General features: G+C 36.1%; 1 protein-coding gene across 1 annotated transcript in view; it reads right to left on the reverse strand.

Moving 5' to 3' along the window:
• Positions 1 to 1,080: 1,080 nt before the first annotated feature.
• CWF19L2 (CWF19 like cell cycle control factor 2) overlaps positions 1,081 to 23,807 on the reverse strand; it is a 59,436-nt gene continuing 36,709 nt past the window's right edge. Inside the window, exons 11-18 of the mRNA XM_079314956.1 lie at positions 22,633 to 22,758; positions 21,251 to 21,388; positions 11,758 to 11,970; positions 9,986 to 10,102; positions 5,774 to 5,929; positions 4,471 to 4,551; positions 2,517 to 2,618; positions 1,081 to 1,642 (exon numbers count right to left, since the gene is read on the reverse strand). Of these exons, the coding sequence (XP_079171082.1) occupies positions 1,502 to 1,642; positions 2,517 to 2,618; positions 4,471 to 4,551; positions 5,774 to 5,929; positions 9,986 to 10,102; positions 11,758 to 11,970; positions 21,251 to 21,388; positions 22,633 to 22,758 (1,074 nt within the window). The 3' untranslated portion in view covers positions 1,081 to 1,501. The remainder of the gene's footprint in view (positions 1,643 to 2,516; positions 2,619 to 4,470; positions 4,552 to 5,773; positions 5,930 to 9,985; positions 10,103 to 11,757; positions 11,971 to 21,250; positions 21,389 to 22,632; positions 22,759 to 23,807) is intronic.

Here is a 23,807-nt window from a genome sequence, read left to right on the forward strand (position 1 = left end):
ACTTTTAAGTTACTTCTCTTGCAGTGGCACCAATTGACAAAGATCTTACAGAAAATAATTCACAACACAGCAGGTTTCTATGTCTATCAGACTTACTTGCCAAAATGTGGCAGTGAGGTAGAAACAGGGAAAGCACCAGATCTTCAGCAAAGCTGCAAAAGACAGCCCAGGGACTAGAAATAAACACTTATTCAACCCTGTAATATTTAGTGATCCATTTCTTAATCTGAGCAGTCCAGAATAGTTAACAGAGCAATAGTTCAGCAGGAAGAGAACAGGAAGCACATTGAGACACTTACAGAAAGCCTTAACCTCTCCTATGCCAAGGGCATTCCACCTTCCACCATTTGCAGCCTTTCCCTGTAGCACTGCAGCCTTCTGTTCACAAGCTTCACCTTTTCCTTGTGCTGCTGCAATGTTTCTATCCATGTCCTTCTGTCCTTGTATCCTGCTCTCCTTGTTCTCCTAACTCATTGCCAGCAAAGCACAAGCCTGCTATGCCAGGGTTTCCACAGGAAGTGGTGGACACTGATGCAAGAATCATCCTTTTCCCACCTCACACTTCCCTACCCTCACTTTTTATCTTCTACACAAAAGAAAAAACAAAATCTAGCTAAGAAATTGGTGGAAAGTGGTCCCTGAAATAGCACGCAGGCATTTCCTAGTGACTTCCATGCTTAACAATCAATTAACATGCATCTTCTGCCTCTGGTCAGAGTACACTTCAACCAGTTCTAACAGCATCACAAGCAGGAAAACAAGTAGGGATTTTGAGCTGCTCTTGATGGAAACTGTTAGGGCAAAGTATTATCAAAAACCACCTATGGCACAAGAGGGGATACCCAGGGTAGAAGAATCACCTGGGGAGATCCAAGTGATGATTTTCTTCTTTGCTGGCCATCAGAGAGCATTTTCCCTTGAGATTCTTTTTTCAATGTTACCAAAATGAATATTCTTTTTATTCAGGGGGGCAACAGCAGGTTTATCAATCACATCCTTCATGAATGTTTATGTTATTGTAATGACCTCAATTTAAAGACCACAAGGACACAAAATCAGAAGACTATTTTCTGTACAATCTCTTTCTGCAGCAATGTATTTGTATTAATCAAAATGTTCTTAAAATGTACATTTTTAACAAAAGTTCACCATGATAATTAAGCACTGGCTTAATACAATATAAAAAAATATCAGTTGTCTCAAAGATTATAAAAACTCCAAAAGTAAAAGTTACATTTTTAAGAACTCAAGTGGCCACATGGATCTTATCCTTTTGGCTTAGCTGAAAAAGATAAAACTAAACTCACTGTACAAATCTGGTTTTCCAGGTCTGCAGGTACATGTGATCCAGTGTACAAAACAAAACAGATCATCAACAATTAAACAATATCCTACATTTTTAAATATTACACAATGCATTACACACTGGTGTTATTCTTAACATCTGAAGTATCCTTTAGTGTAATTGATGGCTTATATAGTCCTTGACTCCAGGTTGTTCTCATTCTTTCTTTTTGGTGAAGTCATATGGTTTCCACCACTGTGCAAACTGCAACACCTTTTTCCGCTGCTCCTCAAAGTTCTGTCTGATTCCTTTTCTCCAGAGCCGTGGTTCCAAGTCCAGCATGCCACCAATAATTTCCTTTGCAAGTACAAATAAGATAGATAATGATAAATGTAAAATTACCATATTACCTAACACTATCTAATCAAAGAATAAAGAAATATGCATTTTCAAATTATGAGTTGTCCATTTTCTTCAAGTGTTAATTAAAACTTGAAAATCTGAAAAATATACCAATTTAAACATAGAACTGCAGTTGTTAGATGATTGCCTCAGCAAAATTCTTGTAAGCACAGCACATCTACATACTGCTTAAACATCCTAACATTGCCAGACTGTTAATGCATTGGTGATTAAGGTAAATTCAGAGAAAGAAAGCTGCCTGCTTTGCTGTTTCTAGTGTTATATTTCTCCCCAATCACTCTTAATGTTTTTGCAACACTGACTCCTTCAAAAAATGTTTTCTGTGACATAATAAAGGAAGAATGTATTAAGCTCTCCCTGTATGTACATTTTACACTATACATACCATGAATAGCAATTTAACCACACAAGGGTTTTGGTTGTAGCTGTCTATGAGTTTGTATGTGTATGCACCCTAATTTATGCAAGCAGGTGTCAGTGCACTTATGTATTAATACTATGGTCATGAAAATTCTTAAGTAGATACAAGTATCTTCCATCTATAAGATTATATGCCTATAATGTCAAATATCAGCAGTTCACAAATGAAAAGAAACACAAATTTAGAATCCCAATCTTAATATCAGCTAGTGAAAAAATCAACTACTTCATTCAACAAGCCAAGATACAATGACTCATCAAGAAAAAAATAGATAATGAACTGAGATACAGTACATCAAAGTAACTGTTCTGGCAGCATCTTGGTTTAATTACTTAAATTTTCCAAAACAGAGTATAATTGGTAAATTAATCTTTTATATAACAATACCTTTCCAAAGTAATGAGGGAAATTGTGATGATCTTCAATCACATGAGCAAATCCTCCCTGAAGGCCAAAGTCCACAGAAAAGTATGGCAACCCTTTAGGAACCTACACATGCAAAAGCATATTTTCAAACATTTAACAAACATTGTTGGCATTTGGTCAACCTCCCCACAGGAGAATGAATTTGAACATGGTTTTGCAGTTGATAGTATCATGTTTTATTTTAACTACCTCTCAAACCAACTACACATAGGATAAAATTGCAACAGAGAAATAGAAAAGCAGGTAATGGAAAATAACAACATACAGCAACTGGACAAAAAGACACTGAAGAAAGGATGACTGGGGTGGCAGAACTTCCAGAGGCCACAGGTGGAATAGCAGGTGAGAGATGTGGACACCAGTCCGTGGTGTGCACAGTGGGCAAATGCCTCCTGACTCCTCATCTCTGAATTATATAACCTTAACAGAAATTTTAAGACAACCACTAACAAGCTGTGTTTATTAAAGACAAGATGCTGACTGGTAATAGGAAATATTTACCTTGTGAGAAAACTGACACTCAAGAGGAAGGGGAAACATCTTTTTGGACAATAGATTACCAGAAACCCCCTCTATGTGAATGGACAGATATTACCCTTAACTTGCCAAATCAGACCTTGATAATTCTGTCAGCCTGTGGGGGAGATGCTGGATATCTGCCACAACAAAGACCCTTCAGTCTAACAGAAGTGGATCCATTTATTGCTACAGTACTGCAAGTAATTTCTGCTGTTTCACTGCAACAAGTTATTTTTCACTGCATTAATTGCTGAGGATGTTTCTGTACTGGCAAGATTTACAAAGTCTCCAATTCATAAGCATTTTCTCTACTACAGTCCAAATAACCATGCAACTTTCAGGAGGCATGTTCCATACATCACCTGAAATACTGACTCTAAAAATCATTAAGATTTAATATAAATGAGCAATGTAGCACAGCAAGAAACATTTAACACCTTAAATGGACTTTAAAAATATAATGAAATAATGAAAAATGGGTTGGCAGGTGACACCTTAAAGCAAAGGTCAGCTTTGTCTTATTTCTCACAATTTCTGCACACAATCCACCTACTAGGTGATGTCTCAGCCATATCTGACCTTCCAGCCAGATACCACCATCTCCCAGTAGAACTCCCCAAACTCCCAAACCTCAGCTCACTCTCTAGGCCACACTCTCTCACCTTCCTGAAGCCTACAGACATTTCCTACTCTACAGTAATGTTAAAATCACACAACTGGGTAACAATTTATGTTCAGATACACTGCATTAATGTAAAGAATTGTCCAGACTTAATCTGAAAACTGGCCTACCTTCAATACATACATAAGTCACAAAAATGTACGGCTATATAACATATATCTACCACCTCAATATTAAAACGACAGAACAATCTTTGAATCTTAAAAGCATCATTCCTTTAAGATTTGTTTATATAAAGATGTTTCATCTCAGTATCCAGGAAACAGAGAGGACATTGTACCCTTGTTTTACAAAAAAAAAAGATTCATAATGCTATTTATATTTTCACTTCATAAACTTAGCAATGCAAACGGCTGTTCCAGGTTAATGAAAAAGACACATCATATTTGTTCAAGGAAAGTAATTTGCAAATCTTTGATCTACCCTAATTCTTAAAGTTAATCAAGAAAATTATGCCAGTACATGTCCTCAAAGTATCAGCTTTGTTCTTAACTAATGCTGGCAGCTTAGTCCACCAATTGTTGAAATAAATGGGAATCTTCTCCCTAATGTCAGTTAGAAGTGCAGACTGGTAATTTTCCTCATACCTATGCCATCTTCTGATGCACTAATCTAATTGTGTTCCCTTTCTTCTCTCTTTGAAACAATTAGCAATGGAAAAATATTAGAAGAATTTGATGATAAATTCAGGATACAAAACACTTCATTACTTACAGATTTCCGAATATCTTTTGAAGAAAGATCAATTAACTTCTTGTTCATGGACCACTCTTCATCAGACTCCATTATAGCTTTCTGTAAAATGATATTATCTAAAGGTGAAAATAGTCCTTATACAGCAAATGAAGAATTAACTGTAGTGAAGTACATTGTAGTATTGCAAGTAACAATTGCTTCTTAACAAAGTAACTTTTTTGGTAACCTTTCTCATTTCCACAAGTCACTTTACAAAGACATCATATAATCAGACCCACTCAAGTCAAATCCTCTGTTTCTTTTTTATTTTAATTTTTGTTTGACACAAGTTTCAAATAAAAGGTCATCTTCTCTTTTACTCACTCCATACAAAACCTCTTATGAATTCATTACACTAAATTAGCCTTCTTTCTTTTTTAAACACCAAAAGAATCCAGTTTAGAAGGATGATTGTCCTTAAAAATCCAAAGCTGACTCTGTATTCCCCATAGAATGGAATTGGGTATAGTGGTAAAACACAAGTTTGACCAGCATCTGAAGCACAGCAGTCAGATCTAACAGGTGGAGGGTTTCAAATGTGATAAAAGTTACTGCATTGTTGTTCACCATACTTCATCAAAACCTAATCACATTATTTCCAGCAAGCATAAATAGTATTTCCAAAATCAAATGAAATAATTTACTTCTAAAAGGCAAACAATGAGTCAGTTGCTGAAAGCTGGAAGGACTCAGTTCCAGGCAAAAGCCTCAATGAACATTTTAAGAAAAGGTCAGGGGAAAGAGACCAGAAAAGCTATCAAGAAATATCTATCATGCTGTAGAATGTTCATCAGAGGCCTAAGATACATGTAAAATTTGGGCTTACTGAAATAAAATGGGGATGAAACAAAATCTACATTGGTATTTCTTAAAACAGGTAACATTATTTTCTCATTTAATGCTTGCCAAGGCATAAGTATTGTGTTTTAAGTTTACAGAACTCAAGTAAGAAGTACTGCAATCCTTAAAGCACTTCCAGAGACTACAATTATCTCATCTTCTTCTAGTATTTTCAGTGTAGTTAGACTTGGGACAAATGCTCAGTGAAAAACAGCTCTTCCACTGACTACTTGAAAAACTTAGTTATCTCACACTGCTTATTTTAGGATCAGGAATAAGATATTTTAAGATAAGGAATATTAGCAGAGAATGTATCCCAAAGAAGGATCAAAGAATACATCTTTTCAAAATTAGCACTTGAATATCAAAACTGTTTTCCAGAAATAGATGAATTATAAAATATGCAATCAAATGACTTCAGAAAAAAAACATTTTCATGTACCTTAAAGTAGATTGGAGCCATATCTCCTACTTCTTTAGGAAGAGGAATGCATTCATACACCATATGATATCGCTTCTTCATACTCATGTTTGTTTCTAGGAACACACAGTCCAAGTCTTTGGCTTCAAACATTTTCACCAATGCATTTCGGAACATCTGTTTAAAGGGGAAAAAAAAGTGGTTTTAAACCAACTTTGCAGAACTTTCAGATATAATGTATTATTTCACTAGCATATTATATTTGTAATAAACTAACAATAAAATGGAAAACAGTAGCAATCAGACAAGGAAAATTCTGTATTATTTACTAATTTGATATAAACTATATTTCCTACGATAAAAACATAGGAAGTCTAGGAAACTGTTTTGAAATGCACAGTATAATTAACACTATAAACTCAGTTTTAAGAAATATCAGGTATTTTCACAGCTAAAATTGAAACAATGCTGAACTTCTTAAATGTAGTGCTCCATAAAACAACATGGCTTTAACAGTAGGTCCCAAGACCTCAGTTTCTAAGAAGGCAATGACCTGGCTTTTACTGACTATAGTTACAATTACCCTTTTACTACTCCTTCCAATTATACAGTTCAACCAAAAAAAAAGTTAAAAAGGAAAGTATTTCCACTAGGCATGCTTGATCTTTAAGTCAAATATTAATAACTGCCTCCAAAAATAAAGTCACCATATTCACTGTATGGAAGCAAAGCAAATGTACTACTCAATACATGTGGCCTCAAACTACATTTACCAGTTCCCTGTCAGAGGAACGAGATGCTGCACCTATTCAAAGTGTATTTAAGCAAACAATTCTGATACTGCAGTGTCTGGGTCCTGCACACACCAAGAGGCCCTGCAGCCTCTTCCACCTGCTCTGGCTGCCCATGCAGGTGAGAAGCTGTGATGAGATGCAGTTGTGAACTGGATCAGATCCAGCAGAAAGAGATGGGGTATTAAAGAGTGGTGAGAAGTGTGGACCTGGCCCCCTGTCACTCAGGAGCTACAATTAAGTCCAGGCTGTCACTTTTGGTCCTTGCCTGTGCTGTTTTAGGGACAGGGACTTGCCTGTGCCCAGCCAGGTACTTGCCAGGTCTTGGCCCTGACTTCATCTCAGACCTAAGCCATTACTGTAAACTTGCCTGGCCATCACTTGACTCCTGGTCTGGCACATGAGAGTGTGCCTTGTGAATGAGATTACTTCCCCCCATCTGCCTTGACCATCACTTTGAACCCCTGACTTGCTTTCCTGCAAAACAGCTGGTTCTGGCTGTTCTCTGGCTCTTGACAGTTGGCATTTGCATCCAAGATATGCAAGAGCATCATTCTATAGCTTACAATGTTCAGATGCTGAACAAATTATCAAGAACAAGAGATGATTTCTGAGAGTCATTCAAACTCATTTGCAAGTACACAAAAGATCTAACTTTCTGACAGAGAAAGTTTCTGAAAGTTTCTCAAGATCTTGAAAAACGCTTTTTAAAATTTAAGATTTTTGTCTTATACATGCTTCCATACCATTTCCACAGTGTAAGCCAAGAAATCACTGAAATTGTAGGAGCCTCATAGACCAAGGTACCATAGCCCTAAGACTCACATAATTCACAGGCAGTCCTTTTTGGACTGCTATTTTTTCCCAATTAACAATGCTCAGAAGAACATACAGCACCATAGAAAGGCTAATTCCATCTAAAGGTTTAGGATTCCTCATCTTAACGCAAACAGAGAGTTGATGAATCAAACAAACACTAACAAATACTCACCAACAACAGCAAGTACTGAAGTAAAATAGAAGGAAAAAAATGACTACCAGGTTTTCAATTGAGCAGGACTAGAAATAGAAAATCCATCCTTTTGCCATCTTGCTCAGTATGAATCAAACCAGAAGTCTAAGAAACATGGCCAAATATATATCTAAACTAGGCACCTAAGCTCTTCAAAGCAGGCCCTTGTGCCCTGAATTTTTCCTCACTAATGAGCTGCTCCAAGCTATGACAGGAGAATGCTACCATCATTCCCCTACAACAACTGATGAATTACAGCCAGAAGACACTGCCCAGTGTTCCATGACTGATATGGGACTCTACAGTGCAGAGTGACTACTCTGCTACTCTGGATTAATAACTTTTTGTCTTCTCCTTGTCAATCCAGCCACCAGACCTCTACTTATGAAACACACTGAAGCAATCAATGTGGGGAGATACCAAAAGATGAGAAAGACTATTATTTACAGCTGCTACCCTGCAGTATTAACAGAAATACAAATCCACCAAAAAGCCTAGAATATGAGCAGATGTTAGCTAACTTTCCCCAGTTGCACTGTCTTATTTTTAAATAACTGGACTTTTCTTCCAAACTCTGAGTAGGCAAAGAGTAATTAGCACTGGAAAGGAGAACATCATCCATAAGGGGAAGTTAGAAGGCTTGGCTTATGCTTGGATGCACACAACATTAGTACATGCAACATGTCAACACAGAATGGATAAAGATTTGTATCTTTTCATATTAAAAATATTCCATGCATATTTGCTTTGGCGAGTGAGCACATCAGCATCTAAACAACAAAATATGTTAAATTTGAGAGCTTGAAGGCATACAGTATAAAGGAACTCTTTTTGCTTTTCTGCAACATATCCTAAAAAAAAAAAAAATAGCAAAAATAGTCAGCTAAAACACATACTTCATACAACCCTTTGTGAATACTTAAAGTGTGGTAATTTTTTTCCCTTCAACAATAAAAAGTATGTCTCTGCCATCAGAAAGTTAGTTTAGTCATTGACTGTCTGCTTATATTCTTGCTAAGGCTTTCCAGATTCCTTATTCTGTAACACATAGAAGTCTGGGGGAAAAAAAAAAATCATGTATCCATCACTTTCCAAAATACTTTGCTGCAAAGAAATATCTAAGCTGTCTATGAATATATTTACCAGATCAAAGAATAATGTTTTTAGCAACTAGTTGCCTTTTCTAGTAAGTAAAAGACTAGTATTGAAGACAAGGACTGCATTTGCTTATCTTTTCTTTATCCTATTTTTTTTCTCATACAATTTAAAAAATCATAATTATTTAGTTAAGAGCATAGTGTAAACAGAAGATCTAAGCTAAATATATTTATCACTTCTCTGCATGCTCTTTTGTTCCTCTTGATCCTACTTGTTGCAGTTATTTGCTTCTTATCCAAACTTCTTAGGCATTTTCATCATGTATAAGACAACTCCTTTCCTTTCTGGTTGGAAGGGAGCATAATTTACTATATGAAACAACATTAGACATGAGACCCAATGTGAGGAACAAATTTGAAAAGTCAGAGAATCCATCTGCCAGACCTGAGGGAAGACCAACATTTTTTAAATTATTACAAACTTATAAATTATGATGGTTTTAAATCTCAGCAAATACAACAATGAAGTCTTTCTTTAGTCTGATATGGTCTCCAATATTTCAATAAAAGAGGTTGCAAATTTTTTCCCCTTGTAATAATCCTGATGGCAGGGGGTGGGGGATTGACAAACACAGTCAATCTCTTAGGCACAAGATAGAAAATCCCTTGATTTTCTATCTCCAAAGAAAACAGAACTCACAATCTTCAAAAAGTCCTCATAAGAGTTGGAAAGCACAACCCATCATGCTTGGCACTTTATTTTAATAATTCTTTTCAAAAAAGATAGAAAATTGGATTCAAACAGGGATCTCACTGATTTTAAGATAGTTCTCTTTTAATTGATATCCACCCAAAAACAGATTTAAAAACTGAAGATATGTAAACATGTTTGAAACACATGTTTGTATTTCATTTTAAGTGATCTGCCTGCTCTGATAATTCTTTTCTTTTCCTTGGCACTGCCAAGAAAATCCTATTAAGCCAGTTATTCTATTTTCTGTAAGGGATCAGCTGTACCTATTTTATTTCCAATAGACATTCCCTTAACATGGTTTCAAAGACCTCCAAGGATGCATGTTCTGAAGCATTCCAGGAAACTTCTAGTGCTTACAAATTGAAAATCTGCTTCAGTATTTACCCTGCCTCTCTTTCCAGATAGTATTTGACCACTAATTTTCATCCACAATGTGAGACCGTTCTGCCCCTTAGTGGAATCAGAATAGAGCTGCCAGACTGCAGATTATGAAAATACTCACTTAAGACAAGCATATTATTATCCACAACAAAATTATTTTACAGAAGTGTTAGAACAGGAGACAGTTTCTCAGCAGACCTGGATTTCTTCCCAGATGTCTTCATCCAAAAGAGTGGCTGCAGTATGGTGCTGTAGAGGAGCTATCAGGCAGTGACCTTCAGTAAGAGACTGGCTGCTTGGAAGAGACAAGTACACCTAGGAAAAGCAAACAAAAACTCAAGTGCCCAGTTTTCCAGCATTAAAAGCCTTCCCATTGCTGAGGCTAAGAAAATCATCATTTGCTAAATTCAAACCATAGGAAGCCATTAGCTACTAATTACAGCAAGGTATTGGCAATTCTAGTGCTTTTTAAAAGAGCCCATTATCCACCAGCAGCTCAAATGAACCAGTAGTGTCCAGAGAGCAGTTCCACCACCAAGGCAAAAATACCAGCCTTATAAACCAACTGGTATCATAGCTGTTATGACATTACACTGTTTAGTGCATTCCAGCATTTTTAATATAGATACACAGCTGTATATATTTTTAATAATATGTCTATATATATATATATATATAAATACATATTTAAAATGCATTCTCCATCTCATGGTTTAACCTGGCAAGCAGCTAGACATCAAACAGCTGTTCACTCACTCCCTGTTCCCAGTGGAACAGGGGGAGAGAATCCAGAAAAAAAGTAGAATGTATGGGTTGAGATAAAGACAGTCTAAAAGGAAAGGAATTTAAATAACAATAATGATAATAACAACAACAACGTACAAACCAAGTGATGCACAATGCAATCGCTCACACCCACCAACTACTGCCCAGCCACTTCCCAAGTCCTGGCCCCTGGCCAACTTTTCCCCAAGTTTATCCACTGAGCATGATGTCATATGGTGTGGAATATCCCTTAGGTCAGCTAGAGTCAGCTGTCCTGGCCCTGCCCCCTCTCAACTTCTTGTGCCCCTCCTGCTTTTTCACTGGTGGGGCAGTATGAGAAGCAGAAGAATCCTTACATAGGCACTACTTAGCAACAACTAAAAACATCAGTGTCTTACTAACATTATACTCATCCTAAATCCAAAACACAGCACTGTATCAGCTATTGGGAAGAAAAATAACTATCCCAGACAAAACCAGAATATCCTTATATTTATCTATCTATTAGATAGATAAACACAGATTATATACACATATATACACACAGATATGCATCTGCATTAATTTATATACATAATCTCTAAAAAAAGGAATGTAATATACCTTAAAACATATCTATGCACCTAATTCCTTTACCTATAGTTTCAGATCAAATGAAAACATCAAAAACAAAAGAAAACTGTAGATGAAAAAACTACCAAAAAGGTTACATTGAAGTATTTCAGATGTTATAAACCCAAATATTTATGCAACTTTTAAAAGCATTAACAGTAAGCAGAAAGCTTTCCAAACCAACCTTCTGTCTATTTCAAAGGATTTTAAGCTTGCAAATTGAATTCTCCACCTAATTTTCTTTGATATCAAGATACAGTTCTTCACTAGCTCAAATTTCCTCCAGTGAAGTGTGATTTAATCTTCCACAAATCCACCTACGGTCTAATCTCTGCACTGAGATCTTTCATTATTACTCCTGTCTTCTACAAACGTGAAGTCCTGACATCAAAGATTAGCTTTAAAATTCATGACAGATTTCTATCTTTTTCCTCCTCACCCTCGATGAAGTTGTGGAATCAACTGCAAGAGCAAGGAAAGGAAGATGCAGAACAATAAATCCTTCCATAGAAGCAATTTTGTTCCTAATTTTAAACATTCTAACGTAAGTTCTTTTTTATTTCTACATTTGTGTTAAATTGCTATTTTCTTACCTTGGTGCCAATTGCAATAACAAGGTGTTTAGAAAGTTCACTGCTATCAAAGCAGTAGGGACACTTTTCCATGCATGCAGCGAGTTGCTGGTGCTCACGGATTGCTTTTCTTCTTTGCACTTCCTCCTCTTCCCCACTGCGTGCTCTCTTGGCTGCTTTGGAAACAAACATGTCATCCAGAGTGTAGTACTCTCTGTCAGTTTTTTCCATGAGCTGGAAAGATAGGCAGAAAAATTGCATGCATTTATAAAACAGCAAGAAAAAACACTTAGCTCATTGTATTATCCTTCCTTGAGGAAAGCATGAAGCACATAAGCAGTAGCATTTCTTCCTTTCATATGGCATCTGCTGCAGATGGAATCATCAGGTACCTCTCCAGAGAACACTCATACACAATCTTAGCACATACATTAAAATATAGATGTGTGACAGCAGTGAGAAGAATATATTACTATATTCTATTTCAAATTAAGGGCTAGGTATTTCAATATTATCTTGACATAACTTCAGTTATTTTTAAATAGATGCATAATTTCATATATCATTTATATCATATATTTTATCCTCTCCCTTCTCCTCCTCCTCTCCTTTTATGACTACCATTAAATCATCTTTTGTGAAATAACTAGACCATGACTCTGCACTTCATATTCACATTCTGTGAAAATATGCTAATAGTTATTCTTACCAAGTGAGCAGGATTAAGCCATTTTGGGAAGAAAACAGTCTTTGCCTTCAATCCTAAGTCTTTCTGAGTGCACTTGCTGCACACCACAATGAATCTTAATACATTTCAGGATATTGACTAAGGTAACCCTAGCAAAGGACTGATCTTAGCTGAAGAAATTTGGAAGGCATGCTATCATAACTGAAATAAATTCTTCCAAATGTCCCAGGCATAGTTTCTGTAGATAATCTCATTTAATTAAAAAAAAATTAAAAATAAAAGGACAGGTTTGTTTTTTTTAGTATACATAAGTAACTTTCCCAAAAAAGACAACAGCTCTTGCTTTTCCCAAATACTGAAGTTCTCTAACACAGATCAATACCATATTTTAAATGTGCTCAGTACTTTCTTTATCAAACAACTGATGAGGAGCCTATATAATATTATTTTATTCAGCTATAATACACTTAACTGCTTATGTGCATTTCCTACTGGAAGGCACTGCAGACTAAAATTAACAGTTCAAGAGTTCAACTCCAGTCTTCTTCTGCCTTACCGTAATGCTGTTATTCTACATTTAATAGAAAAAGGAGATTCCTGAGATTTAGAAAAAATACGTAGTGGTTTGAGTGTCTAAAATCACATCTCTGTTCTTTTGTCATATAAGCATTAAAAAGGTAAAGTTAAACCTGCAGCAGAAGCACTGCTTAGAGAATAGCAGCATTTTGTTATTACTAAACATAAAGCTTGGGGTTTTTTTAAAATAAAAATTCTGCCATGAGAATGGAAATACACAGGACACATGACAGTTGACAGACTGAAAGGAAAGGAAGAGTGGAAATCACAACACTTTGGTTATCAGGAGTATCCCTCATAGCACAGAATACCATTACTACTTTTCTCTGCTTGCACTTAGAAGTAGTCATGGAAATTCCTGGTTTTTTATGCACAACCTCTTTTAAATAACAGCACTTATCAAAATACTCCACAGAATCCCTTGTGATAGAATAAGTATACATCTTCTTAAATAGCCTGGAAGATGCCTCTCTTCAAGATGGGTAAATTGCTGTATACAAAATGGGATCCAAAGCAAAAATCTTACATACAAAGTAGCAAACTTTTATAAAATAGGTGCTGTCTAAAATCCAGATTTTGCTTTCTGATACAATCATGACCAACAGACCACAGAACTATACAGGTTTAGGTTGACAGAGACTTTAAAGATCACCTTCCTCTAAGCCAAGCTGCTCAGGGCCCCATCCAGCCTGGTCTTGGACATTCCAGGGATGGGTCATCCACAACTTCTCTGGGCAACCTGTCCTAGTGCCTGACTTCCCTCAAAGTAAGGAATTTCTTCTGAATAACTAAACTAAATCCATCCTCTTTCTGTTTGGGGCCATAACTCTGTGTTGTATCTGCCTGTGTGAAAAGTTGCTCTCCCTCTCTTTTCTAATCCCCCTATAGGTACTGGAAGGTGTTATAAGGTCTCCTTGGAGCCTTCCCAGGCTGAAGAACCCAACTCTCTCAGCCTGTCTTCATAAGAGAGGTGCTGCATCTCTCTTTTAAAACATTTATACTTCTATTTGTAAAATAAGGTGCCCAGCGAGTTTTGCCAATTGCATTATTTGGCTATAACTAAATCTCTCAAAAAGAAGTTAAAGGGGAATTGAAAGAACAAGAAGAAATCATTCTCTAAAATGCCAGAAGGAAAGCAAGCAATCATTTAAAAACTGATTTCTTTCACACATATGTTCTTCCACACAAAAGACAGAGCTAGTACGCATCCAGAGAAGGAACTATGCTGATGTATTAGAGTAGCTGAAAAGCTGCTGTTCTGCATCATAGGTGCAGCATCACACCTGCTAAACATGAAAGCCAAAGCATTTTGGAAATTGTGTATTTAGTTCCCTCGCCATGACTGATATCATTTGGTGTTGCCCTTGCTGCCCAGGTGCTGCACAGAGATCAGAAAGAAGCAGGAGACATCGTGACGTATCAGTTTAAAGTTGGGATGTCCTACAATAGATCATTGAGTTACCTAAAGATAACAAAGTAAATTCAGCTATCTATAAGGGCAATGCACCTGAAATCCTTGTTTTTACCAGACACTAGCCAAAGCCCACAGCTGTGCTAAATTGACATGTTCACAAGAAAGATCAGCTCTGCAGTCCCCAGTCTTCTTTTTCCTATTTCACTTTACTTTATTCTGGGCTTATCTGCCACATTCTTCCTTCATATACATCCTCTTTTTTTCCAGCTTTCTCTTCTCTTTTGGCAAGCACTGATGAACCAGAGGACACAAAGGCAGCTTTAGGACTCTTAGCACCAGGCAAAATGACAGAGCCTCCCACATCTCATAGCATAATTGTGCAACTATGTAATTTCTACCATCCATCTGATTTTCCAAAACCAGGATGCAGTTTTCATTTAATCAACAGAGAAGAATCACAGTTGTGTTTGCCCTGGCCAAGAGAGGCCTGTAATAGGCAAACATTTAAACAGCAGTCAGGGAAGGCATCCAAACTTCTCTCAGGAGCCCTCTGGGCTTTCATTTGGACAGCTCAAATACATGCAAATGTGGCCAAAACCCAAGAAAAGGGCTGAGATCTCTAACCATTCAGCACAGGAGTTTAGACAGAAATCAGAATCTGACTATGCATAAATTAGAATGATTTGAGAGAGGGAAAAATTACAGTGTTGTATTTTCTGATTAAATCCTTATCATGATAATTACCATGAATAATATGAATATATTACATGAATTATTTCATTACATAACATTCTATTTACTAGATAATTGAAGCCCTTTTTAATTTGTTACATTAGTGAAGCCATCAGGCACCATGGCATGGGGCTACTTCCTAAAGTAACTCTTGCAAATCTCTGCAAGGTACACTCCAGGGTCAGCCTCATTTTTCTGCTAACCTACACTCAGGCCATGGGTACCATATCTCACAGCTTAATTTTAAACCAATTCTGTTTTTCTTATTCCAGAGTAAAACCCCTGGAGTCTTATACACTGCAGGCTTCCTACACACTCCATCTCAAGCGTGCTGCACATTGTGTCCCTTATTGCTCCCTCTGCTGCTATTACTTGCTTTTTGGGTGGCCCCTTCGAATAAAAAGCCCTGCTAAAGAATTTAGAATCACTGTGATATTGAAAGGAAACCTTAAGAGACAGAACTCCTAGTGATCAAGATTATACTTTTATAATACCTCAAATATACTTTTTTCCCCTCTTTGAATTTCAAAGGAAATTCGAGGATGAAATGGGAAATTCTATTAAACACAATTAGCAGAGGAACAAAAGATACCTGCATGGTTCCAGTGTGGTTATTTTCAGCTTTTTTGTACTGTTTCTTTTCTGCTTTTTTTTTTTGCTCCAATTTGTATGCAACTATTGAACTTCTGCTTTTCCTGTTTCCTTGCTAACACAATCATAGCTGGAGTTACTTCCATATAAGCTAATAAAAGTGCATCTGCTTGAAAAATTTCTGGGGGAAAAAAAAGTCTATAGATTGTATAAAATGTATCAGTTTGGGTTTAAATTGTCATGGCAACACTGACGTCTTTAAATGACAGAGCTAATATTTGTGGAATGTTGTATCATAATACATTTTAGGAAGCTGCAAAGAATAATAATCTATTATTTTAGGATACAAACCTGAGCGACATAAGAATACATCTCATCACATTTAAATTTATTCAGCATTTAGCACCTATTCTGAACAACAAAATCACCTCAGAAAAAATTTTCTGATCTCAAATAGTATTTGCTTAAGACAGACAAAGGCAGAATTTTATCATGTAAACCTTATTACAATTCCAGTCTCCCTGTGAACACAGACATTTGAATTTGCAGGCTTAATTCATCACATAATTCAGCGAATAGGCATTTTCAAAACCTATCACCACACTGAATTAAAGAATATTCCAAAAACATAGTATCAAAGCATTTTAAGATACCAGTGTACAGAGTGTACAGGCCTGTGTCACTGACAAGAAAAGATTACCCACCATGTTGGTGAGCAAGGTAGTTCAGGATTACCTTTGAGTAGCAGAAGTCAAGCAAAAAACAGATTACAGAGGACTGTTTAATGGCTAGGGACCTTTTTGTTTCTGCTATTTGAAATGAAAACTGTAGATTTTGCTGTAAGTAGTTATTAGGACAAATAAAACTTTATATAAAGTCAATGGCATAAAATGTAAACCAAACAAAAATAGCTTCAGCCATAGAATCTACTATGAAAATTCTGATTAGCATTTCACTTTGCAGTTATTCCTGGCCATAATTTTAACATCTAGGAAAGACCATCCTGCACAAGTCTTCATTTGCAACACATTTTGTAATTTTAACATAATTCTGGAAGAATCCTAAACGCTTATGCAGCCATTTAGCATGGGCTGCATCTACACAGCTCTTACTGTTCCCAGGTTTTATTCCCTAATCCAGCTGTCACTGCTGTTGATTTGTTTCCACAGGCACAAACAGCTTTAATTTTGTGTCCACACAATATACACAGAAGGATGTTTAGTGCATTGAATTGATATGCAGCAGAACAAGGTGTTGGGAATTATTTCTCTTGGGTTATCACAATAATTTTTTACAGCAAACCATGCACATGATCTTTAAGTAAATGTAAAAAGCAGTAGGGCACCAGAGCTTTGCTGGCTTTATCATGTCTATTAAATATTGTGCTAAAATTGCTTCACCATGTGAAGAAGGAGAAGTAAAAGATTCATTACATAACAATAGCAGCAGCAGCAGCAACATTTTGCATTTTTCACTTTGGCTTCTAAGTTTTTTTCAAGACTATTATTTTGGTTTATGATGATGGAAATGCAAAAAATGTGAACAGGTAGATTTGCACAGCAAGTAAAAATGATAAGGCTGAAAGTAATTTTCCATTTTACAGACTTTTACAGGAACAAGGAAAGGCAACATACAAATTTTCTTTTTGCAAACCTATAATACCAGAATAGTTCTTGGCTAAATCCATAAAGGAAGGTCAGCATTACTAATAAAGCATTTTATTTCTCACTGCTGAATTCCTCTTAGGAATTATTGCACATATTTTAAAATAAAATCAGTTCCTGGCTAAAATTAAAATGTCCTGATGAACAACACAAATAAATTGTTTTCTCTTTCTTTAAGTAAAATATAAAAAGGAAAAAAATACTTTAGTAGAATTAATACATACAAATACAAGGTTATTTCTCTTGAGGTAATGTTCTAGGAATCAGTCTCTAAACACCCACAGGAATCTACTGACATGAGTGAAAGGATTACATAAGTCTTAACAGCATGAATTTGGGAAAATTGAACCACTTACAACAGTCAGGGGCTGAAGAAACTACAGACAAGGTACTTAAAGCTATCAGTAGTGAAAATCTAAGACTTCACACATATTTTGTACTCTAGAGATGTCAAAAAAAAAACAGTTTTCAAATGTTTTATTGACTTTTTCTGTATCCTAAAGTCATGCTTCTACAACAGTAGAACAGAGAACCAAAACTACTTTCAAAGGTGAAGAAAATAAAAAGTAGAAATAGTGATTTAAACGGATTCTTTTTTTCTTGAGACATAACAGTGAAACATGAACAAATCAAACCCTAGGCCTGCTTTTTTTCCATATATCAAAAAGATTAGTGTTGGATTTTAAAAAAGTTTTTTTTCACCACTGTAAATTAAAGATGTGGGCCTTTTCATGGTACTCATAAAATTGACATAATAGCATGCATGGTATGGCTGTGGGAAAGGCAGCATTTCAAACTGCTGAGATAGTGACAACCCTATCAGCCACCTTCAAACAGAGGCCAAAGGGCAACAGGAGGTAAAAGCTTCAAGCACAGCAGGGCTGTCTTAGAACCATGACTACAAAAATAAGAATGGACAACAGGGCAGTGACAAGTCAGAATCTAAATTTAAAACAAAAACTCAATAGGTAAACAAATAGCAAGGAGACAGCAAAATCCTTCCATCTCATCTCATTGACCTCTCGAGAAAAGGAGAGGTGGGAAAAAGATTTAATAAATACAAGTATGGCTTGAACATTGCAGATGTTTAGTCTGTCAATCTGAGTAGGAGTCTGGAACACACAGACTTTCACTTGCCAATGAGATTAGACAGAGGTTTCATGAAGAGAGACTTTGGGTCTACATACTGATATTTCTTTCAAGTCCCATTTAAGAAAAGAAATCCTTTCATGAATTATACCCTTCTATTTCAACATCCCCATCTCTCTGTACAAAACTGCAATTATGTTATTATCTTCAATAACAACTAGCCTGTATTTCATTTGAGATAGCATTAAAGCACTAAATATCAGGAAAGTAACACTGATCTAGAGCAGAACATTCAGCTGTGTAAAAGCCAGAAAACATGCCAGCCCGTGCTCATTCTGTTCCCATTTGTGAGAGCAGCAGCTCTTTTCTCCATCCTCAACATCCATGGGGCTGGAAGTTTCTTTTGGGTGTGGTCTGGGAAAGTGATAGAAGCCCTGGGAAATCCATGAAGGAAATAATAGTGCCCTAGAAAATTCACAATGATTAGATGAATGAAATTATTGAGCAGACTGTAAGGGACAGGATCTCCCTTCTCCCATCCTAGTTAGGATATTATTTGCAGACTTGCAGCAGTTTCCTCCCACCACTCTTCTGCAATACGACAGATTAATTTTTGTGAATAATATTTTCAATTCTCAAATGAAGGCAGAAAGAGAAAGTAATTTGTATGTGTCAAATCTGTGTACTATGTTATCACACTAAAACTGGCAAAAGAGGTTTGTTTGCTAGACTTCCTGCTGGAATAAAATACCTTGCTGAAATGACTGGAGAGATGCAAGAATTTTGAAGACTAACTTACTGAGCCCTAGATCATAATGCAGATACTCCATGCAGTACTGGCTTATAAAGTACATAAATAATGATCTAGAACACCTGAGATCACACCCAAATTGTCCAGACTGCTGCCAACACTTCAGTGGTAACACTGATCTTGTGCTGGGAATAAGAATGCATTCTACAGACATGGAAAGACATGGAAATCTCGGGGAGGCCTAGGAGCCAGTTTATTAATCTAAAATCAAGAAACAACCACCTGGGGAAGATCAGCACATTTTGTGGTGACAAGATCTGAGAATCACCTACACAGAAACTACCAAAAGCATTTTAGATCTTAACAGCAATTGGCATCTGAGATGCTTCTTTTTATGAAAGCTGAACAAAAATACCTTCAAAACATAAATGTAACATTGCATAGGACTGAAGGACTATATTACCATGAATTGCAAAAGTAATGGCTTTGACAAAATATCTACTTCAATAACATGTTCCAATACACTTAGCCAGTAAATAAACAGTATGGCTCAATCTTAAAAGTTTAGTCAAGAAACTTGTTCTAATAAAATAATGTGATATAGAACATCTCTGCCTAGTAACAAAAAAGAAACACAGAGTAGCCACCTGATCCAAAGCTCACTGAACTTAGTAGGAATTCAGAACCTTCCAAAACTAAAATTACATATTTGCATAGGCTAGGAAACAATACATTCTTGTATTATTAATAAACTCTATCCCATAAAAAAAAACCAAACAAAACCAAGGAAACAAAAACAAAATTTAAAAAAAGTCTTTAGAATGAAACATATTAAACCCAGTTCCTTTCTCACTCAGTGTGACCATTTTATGTTAAAAAATCAATCTACAGCAATGGCTAAAATATATGGTGGAAAGTTCATAGAATTGACTCTTCTGCTACACGTTTGCAGCCCTCAGCATTTACTGTGGAAATCCTGAGTCAAAATCCAGATCTCTCTATTCAATATTTAACAATGAAACGATTTCATTAAGTTGCTGTATCTTTTTTTGCTCCCACTCACAATTAACTGCATACACACTGCATACAGTTCTACAATTACCTTCTCCACTGAAAAATATCTCAAACCACTCCTTCATTTTAAACTCTGTTCTGTGGCCATTTCCCATATGAGAAACAAAAAGAGATGAATTGTATTAAACTTCCATGCTAATTGTTCTAGTCTAGCAGCTGCCTTCTACCTATCCACCCACTTCCCCAAGCTGAAGAAATTTTGTTTACTTAGGTTTTCTTCAAAAGGCCAGCACTCTGTGCCCCTGATTACAGGGTACACTTTAACAGCTTGGGCAGCATTCAAGATATGGGTGTACCATGTGTTCACTACGTGCATTAAAAAGTTCCTAAATTCTCCCTTTTCATAACCTCCAAAATTCTCCTTTTAATCACACCAGCAATGGGATGATGTTTGCAGACTCGCAACAACTCTCATATCAAGCATCAACAGCCTCTTGCATATATATACAGTCATGGCCTCCCTCAGATTCAAAATTACAAACATTTTCCCTTCATCAACCCTGTCTTTCATCCAAATTTATTGCCTCAATACCTATGATGGGATCTCTGCCTTTTTATTTGAGAGTTTTATAGCATAATCTCCTGGGTCTGAACTAGACATTCTAACTCCTTTTATACCCCTAATGCCTTTCAGATGGCATGTAAAATAGGACAGGCGACTCACATCACTAAAATATCTATGTCTCTCCAGTGACTCTCTAAAGTGGATCTTAAGAATCAGCTCAGATGTTTCATGATGTTAAAAAAATCCCCGCTTTGTAGTTGGAAATTCTACAATTTACAGTGACCCCTAGTTTTGACAGTTCTGCATAATTATGAAACCATAAACAATTCCCATCTTCCTCCAGGCCTTCCCTTTACTCAGGCCTCATGCCCTCCCTGAGATTTCTAATAATAACATGCTTAATTAAGAAGTCATACATACAACACTTTACCTTTGATGCCATACGCATGAACAGTGAGTTTTGATCCTCTGCTGTTCTCATCTTCTCATTTTTGACCAAATCCTTCAGGTTCATACTATCATCATCCTGAAAATACCTTACTCTCTCTTTATCTACATGAGTAGGCATCTGGAAGCAAACACATTAAAAATAAATATTAACCTAATGAGAAAGATCAGCTATAAAATTCAGACCCAAATAATTTCAACAAGTTTATAGCATCATGAATCAAGCTAAGCAGATCCAGAACTACTGGGCTAACAGCTCCATTTTATCTAAGGAGAAAAACATCTTTCCCCTCCTCCAATTGCATCAGTATATCTAAGTAAAACTACAGTCTCTTCTGAAAGTCACTATATCCTTAACATCCTTAAGGTATCAGAGCTACAACATTATCACTCAAGAAATATAGACAGTACTTCACTGAAACAGTTAATTAGCTCATAAAAATGAAATATTCTAAAAAGTAATTTTCATTACTGACAACTCTAAAGCTTTAGTAAAGTCACAGACATTACTGAAACACAATAATCACAAACAGTACTGAAAACTTGTGTGAATATGGTACCTCTGGGAAATGTTGCTGTCTTAGACAGAATGCACAAGAGAACAGAGATGTCCCTTAGGATAGGACTAAACTAAATTCTGGAGGAGTACAGGGAGTGGCCATTAATATAAATCAGGATAGCATTTTCCAAAATGGAAACAACAGGACGATGACAACACATTCCTCACCCTCTTGTGTCTTTCACATCTCCACAACAGTGCTGCAAACTGATTTGTTCTACTAATCAAGAACTGATTGCTAGAATTATGAGGTAGTGTCACCTCCTCTTATCTCAAAAAGATCAAAGTGCTTTTTACTGCTGGAAGTAATTATCCTAAGAATAAAACACTGCTTCAGCTTCCAAGCTTCTTATTGCTCCCCAAAGCAGTTTGTTACAAAGATTAGTTCATAATTATTATTATTATCATCAGTAGCCATATTTTTTATTAGAACTGATGTGAAATTAGCCCCTGAGACCTGAGTACCTCAGGAAAATATTTCTTAATTCCAAAATATTCAGCTCTGCTAGTCTTTGCTGTTTACATAACTTTATGTAATATAAACTAAGAGACTGTGATAACTTTTCCTTGAATGTGCATATAAATAAGCCCTAAAGTGACCCCTTGGGAAATGCAGTCTGAAAATAAATTGAATATACGCTTAATAAATATGTACTCTAATACTTAATTAGAATCATCTTCCACAAGGAACTTTTTAACTACCTATTGACATTCTGATAAGATACTCATTAATTATGGCATCACAAAAGTAAAGCTACAAAAAAATTTAAGAATTGCAGTTCAACACTCAGATTTGTACAACTTACCATCTGCTGCTTTCTTCGTCCTCCTTTTGGCTCCAGTGGCTCTGTTGGCCCCATCACAGGCCATGCCCTTCCACTTCCATCTGTTCTGACAAGGACCACTTGCTCATCTTCTCGAAGGCTTGAAGCCTGTGTCAGATTTTAAGACATGTTTTAAAACAGATGGTACAAACAAGCCAAAAGAAATACCTAAACCATATTAAATAAATGCTTAAAATCCTAAAGATTAAGTAACAGATTCTTTACATTTTCTGTGTTCAGTATAATTCCAATTCGGCAGTTTCACCTTAGTGAGGTATTCCTTTCACATTCAAAAAGAAAAAGGTATTAAAAACACATTCAATTAGTTAAGTGCAGAGCTTTTCTTTCCAAAAGAATCAAGTTTGTAATCTTGTTTTTTTTCACATAAAGCTTTATCTCCAGAAGACAATGCTTCTGGAAGAATTAAACACATAATATTGAATTAATATACAGCACCATCATTATAATGCTGTATTCCTGAAAAACATCTGAAAAGCTACAGCCCATTACCACTTTTGTTGTGGATTTTAGGGGTGTAGAATAACCACCTTCACCTCAGTCCCCCAAAAGGTTATAGAACCTGTCTTCATTGAAAGTCCTTCATAGGGGTGCTCTCAAATAAAGATATATTATATATACACACACACAGAGGGGGGAAAAAAGGCAAAATTCTTCACCAAAAAATGAGTATTTCACTACGTAAAATATTAAGAATAATTTAAAAATTATTTAAAAACCTGTGAACTTCCTGATTATACTCCAAAGATGTTTAGGTAAATAAACTGATTAAATTAGAGCATATAATGGGGTCACTACTTAATCAGATGGTATTAGGACAGCCTTTGTCAAATCTTATAAACAACTCCATTAATCTTCATTTCAAGCTATTTTCTACCAAACTGCTTTCCACCTGCCACCCTTGCCTAAGGAAAGCTTGTCCCAGAAACCCAAATAAAGTCTGGAGAATCTGTAGATGCTGAAGTATACTTCAACAGCTTAATTACATTTTTCCAAGGAAAATATATAAAGTTAGAAGTTATGGACCAAAAAGCTGCCAGGGTAAGCCAGACCTCTCTCCCCTGTAACACCAACAGTAAATCTCATTTTGCAAAGCAAACCAAGATGTCCAGCACAACTCTGACTCCAATAACAATACT

This window comes from Erithacus rubecula (assembly GCF_903797595.1).
Source record: "Erithacus rubecula genome assembly, chromosome: 1".
Taxonomy (NCBI): domain Eukaryota; kingdom Metazoa; phylum Chordata; class Aves; order Passeriformes; family Muscicapidae; genus Erithacus; species Erithacus rubecula.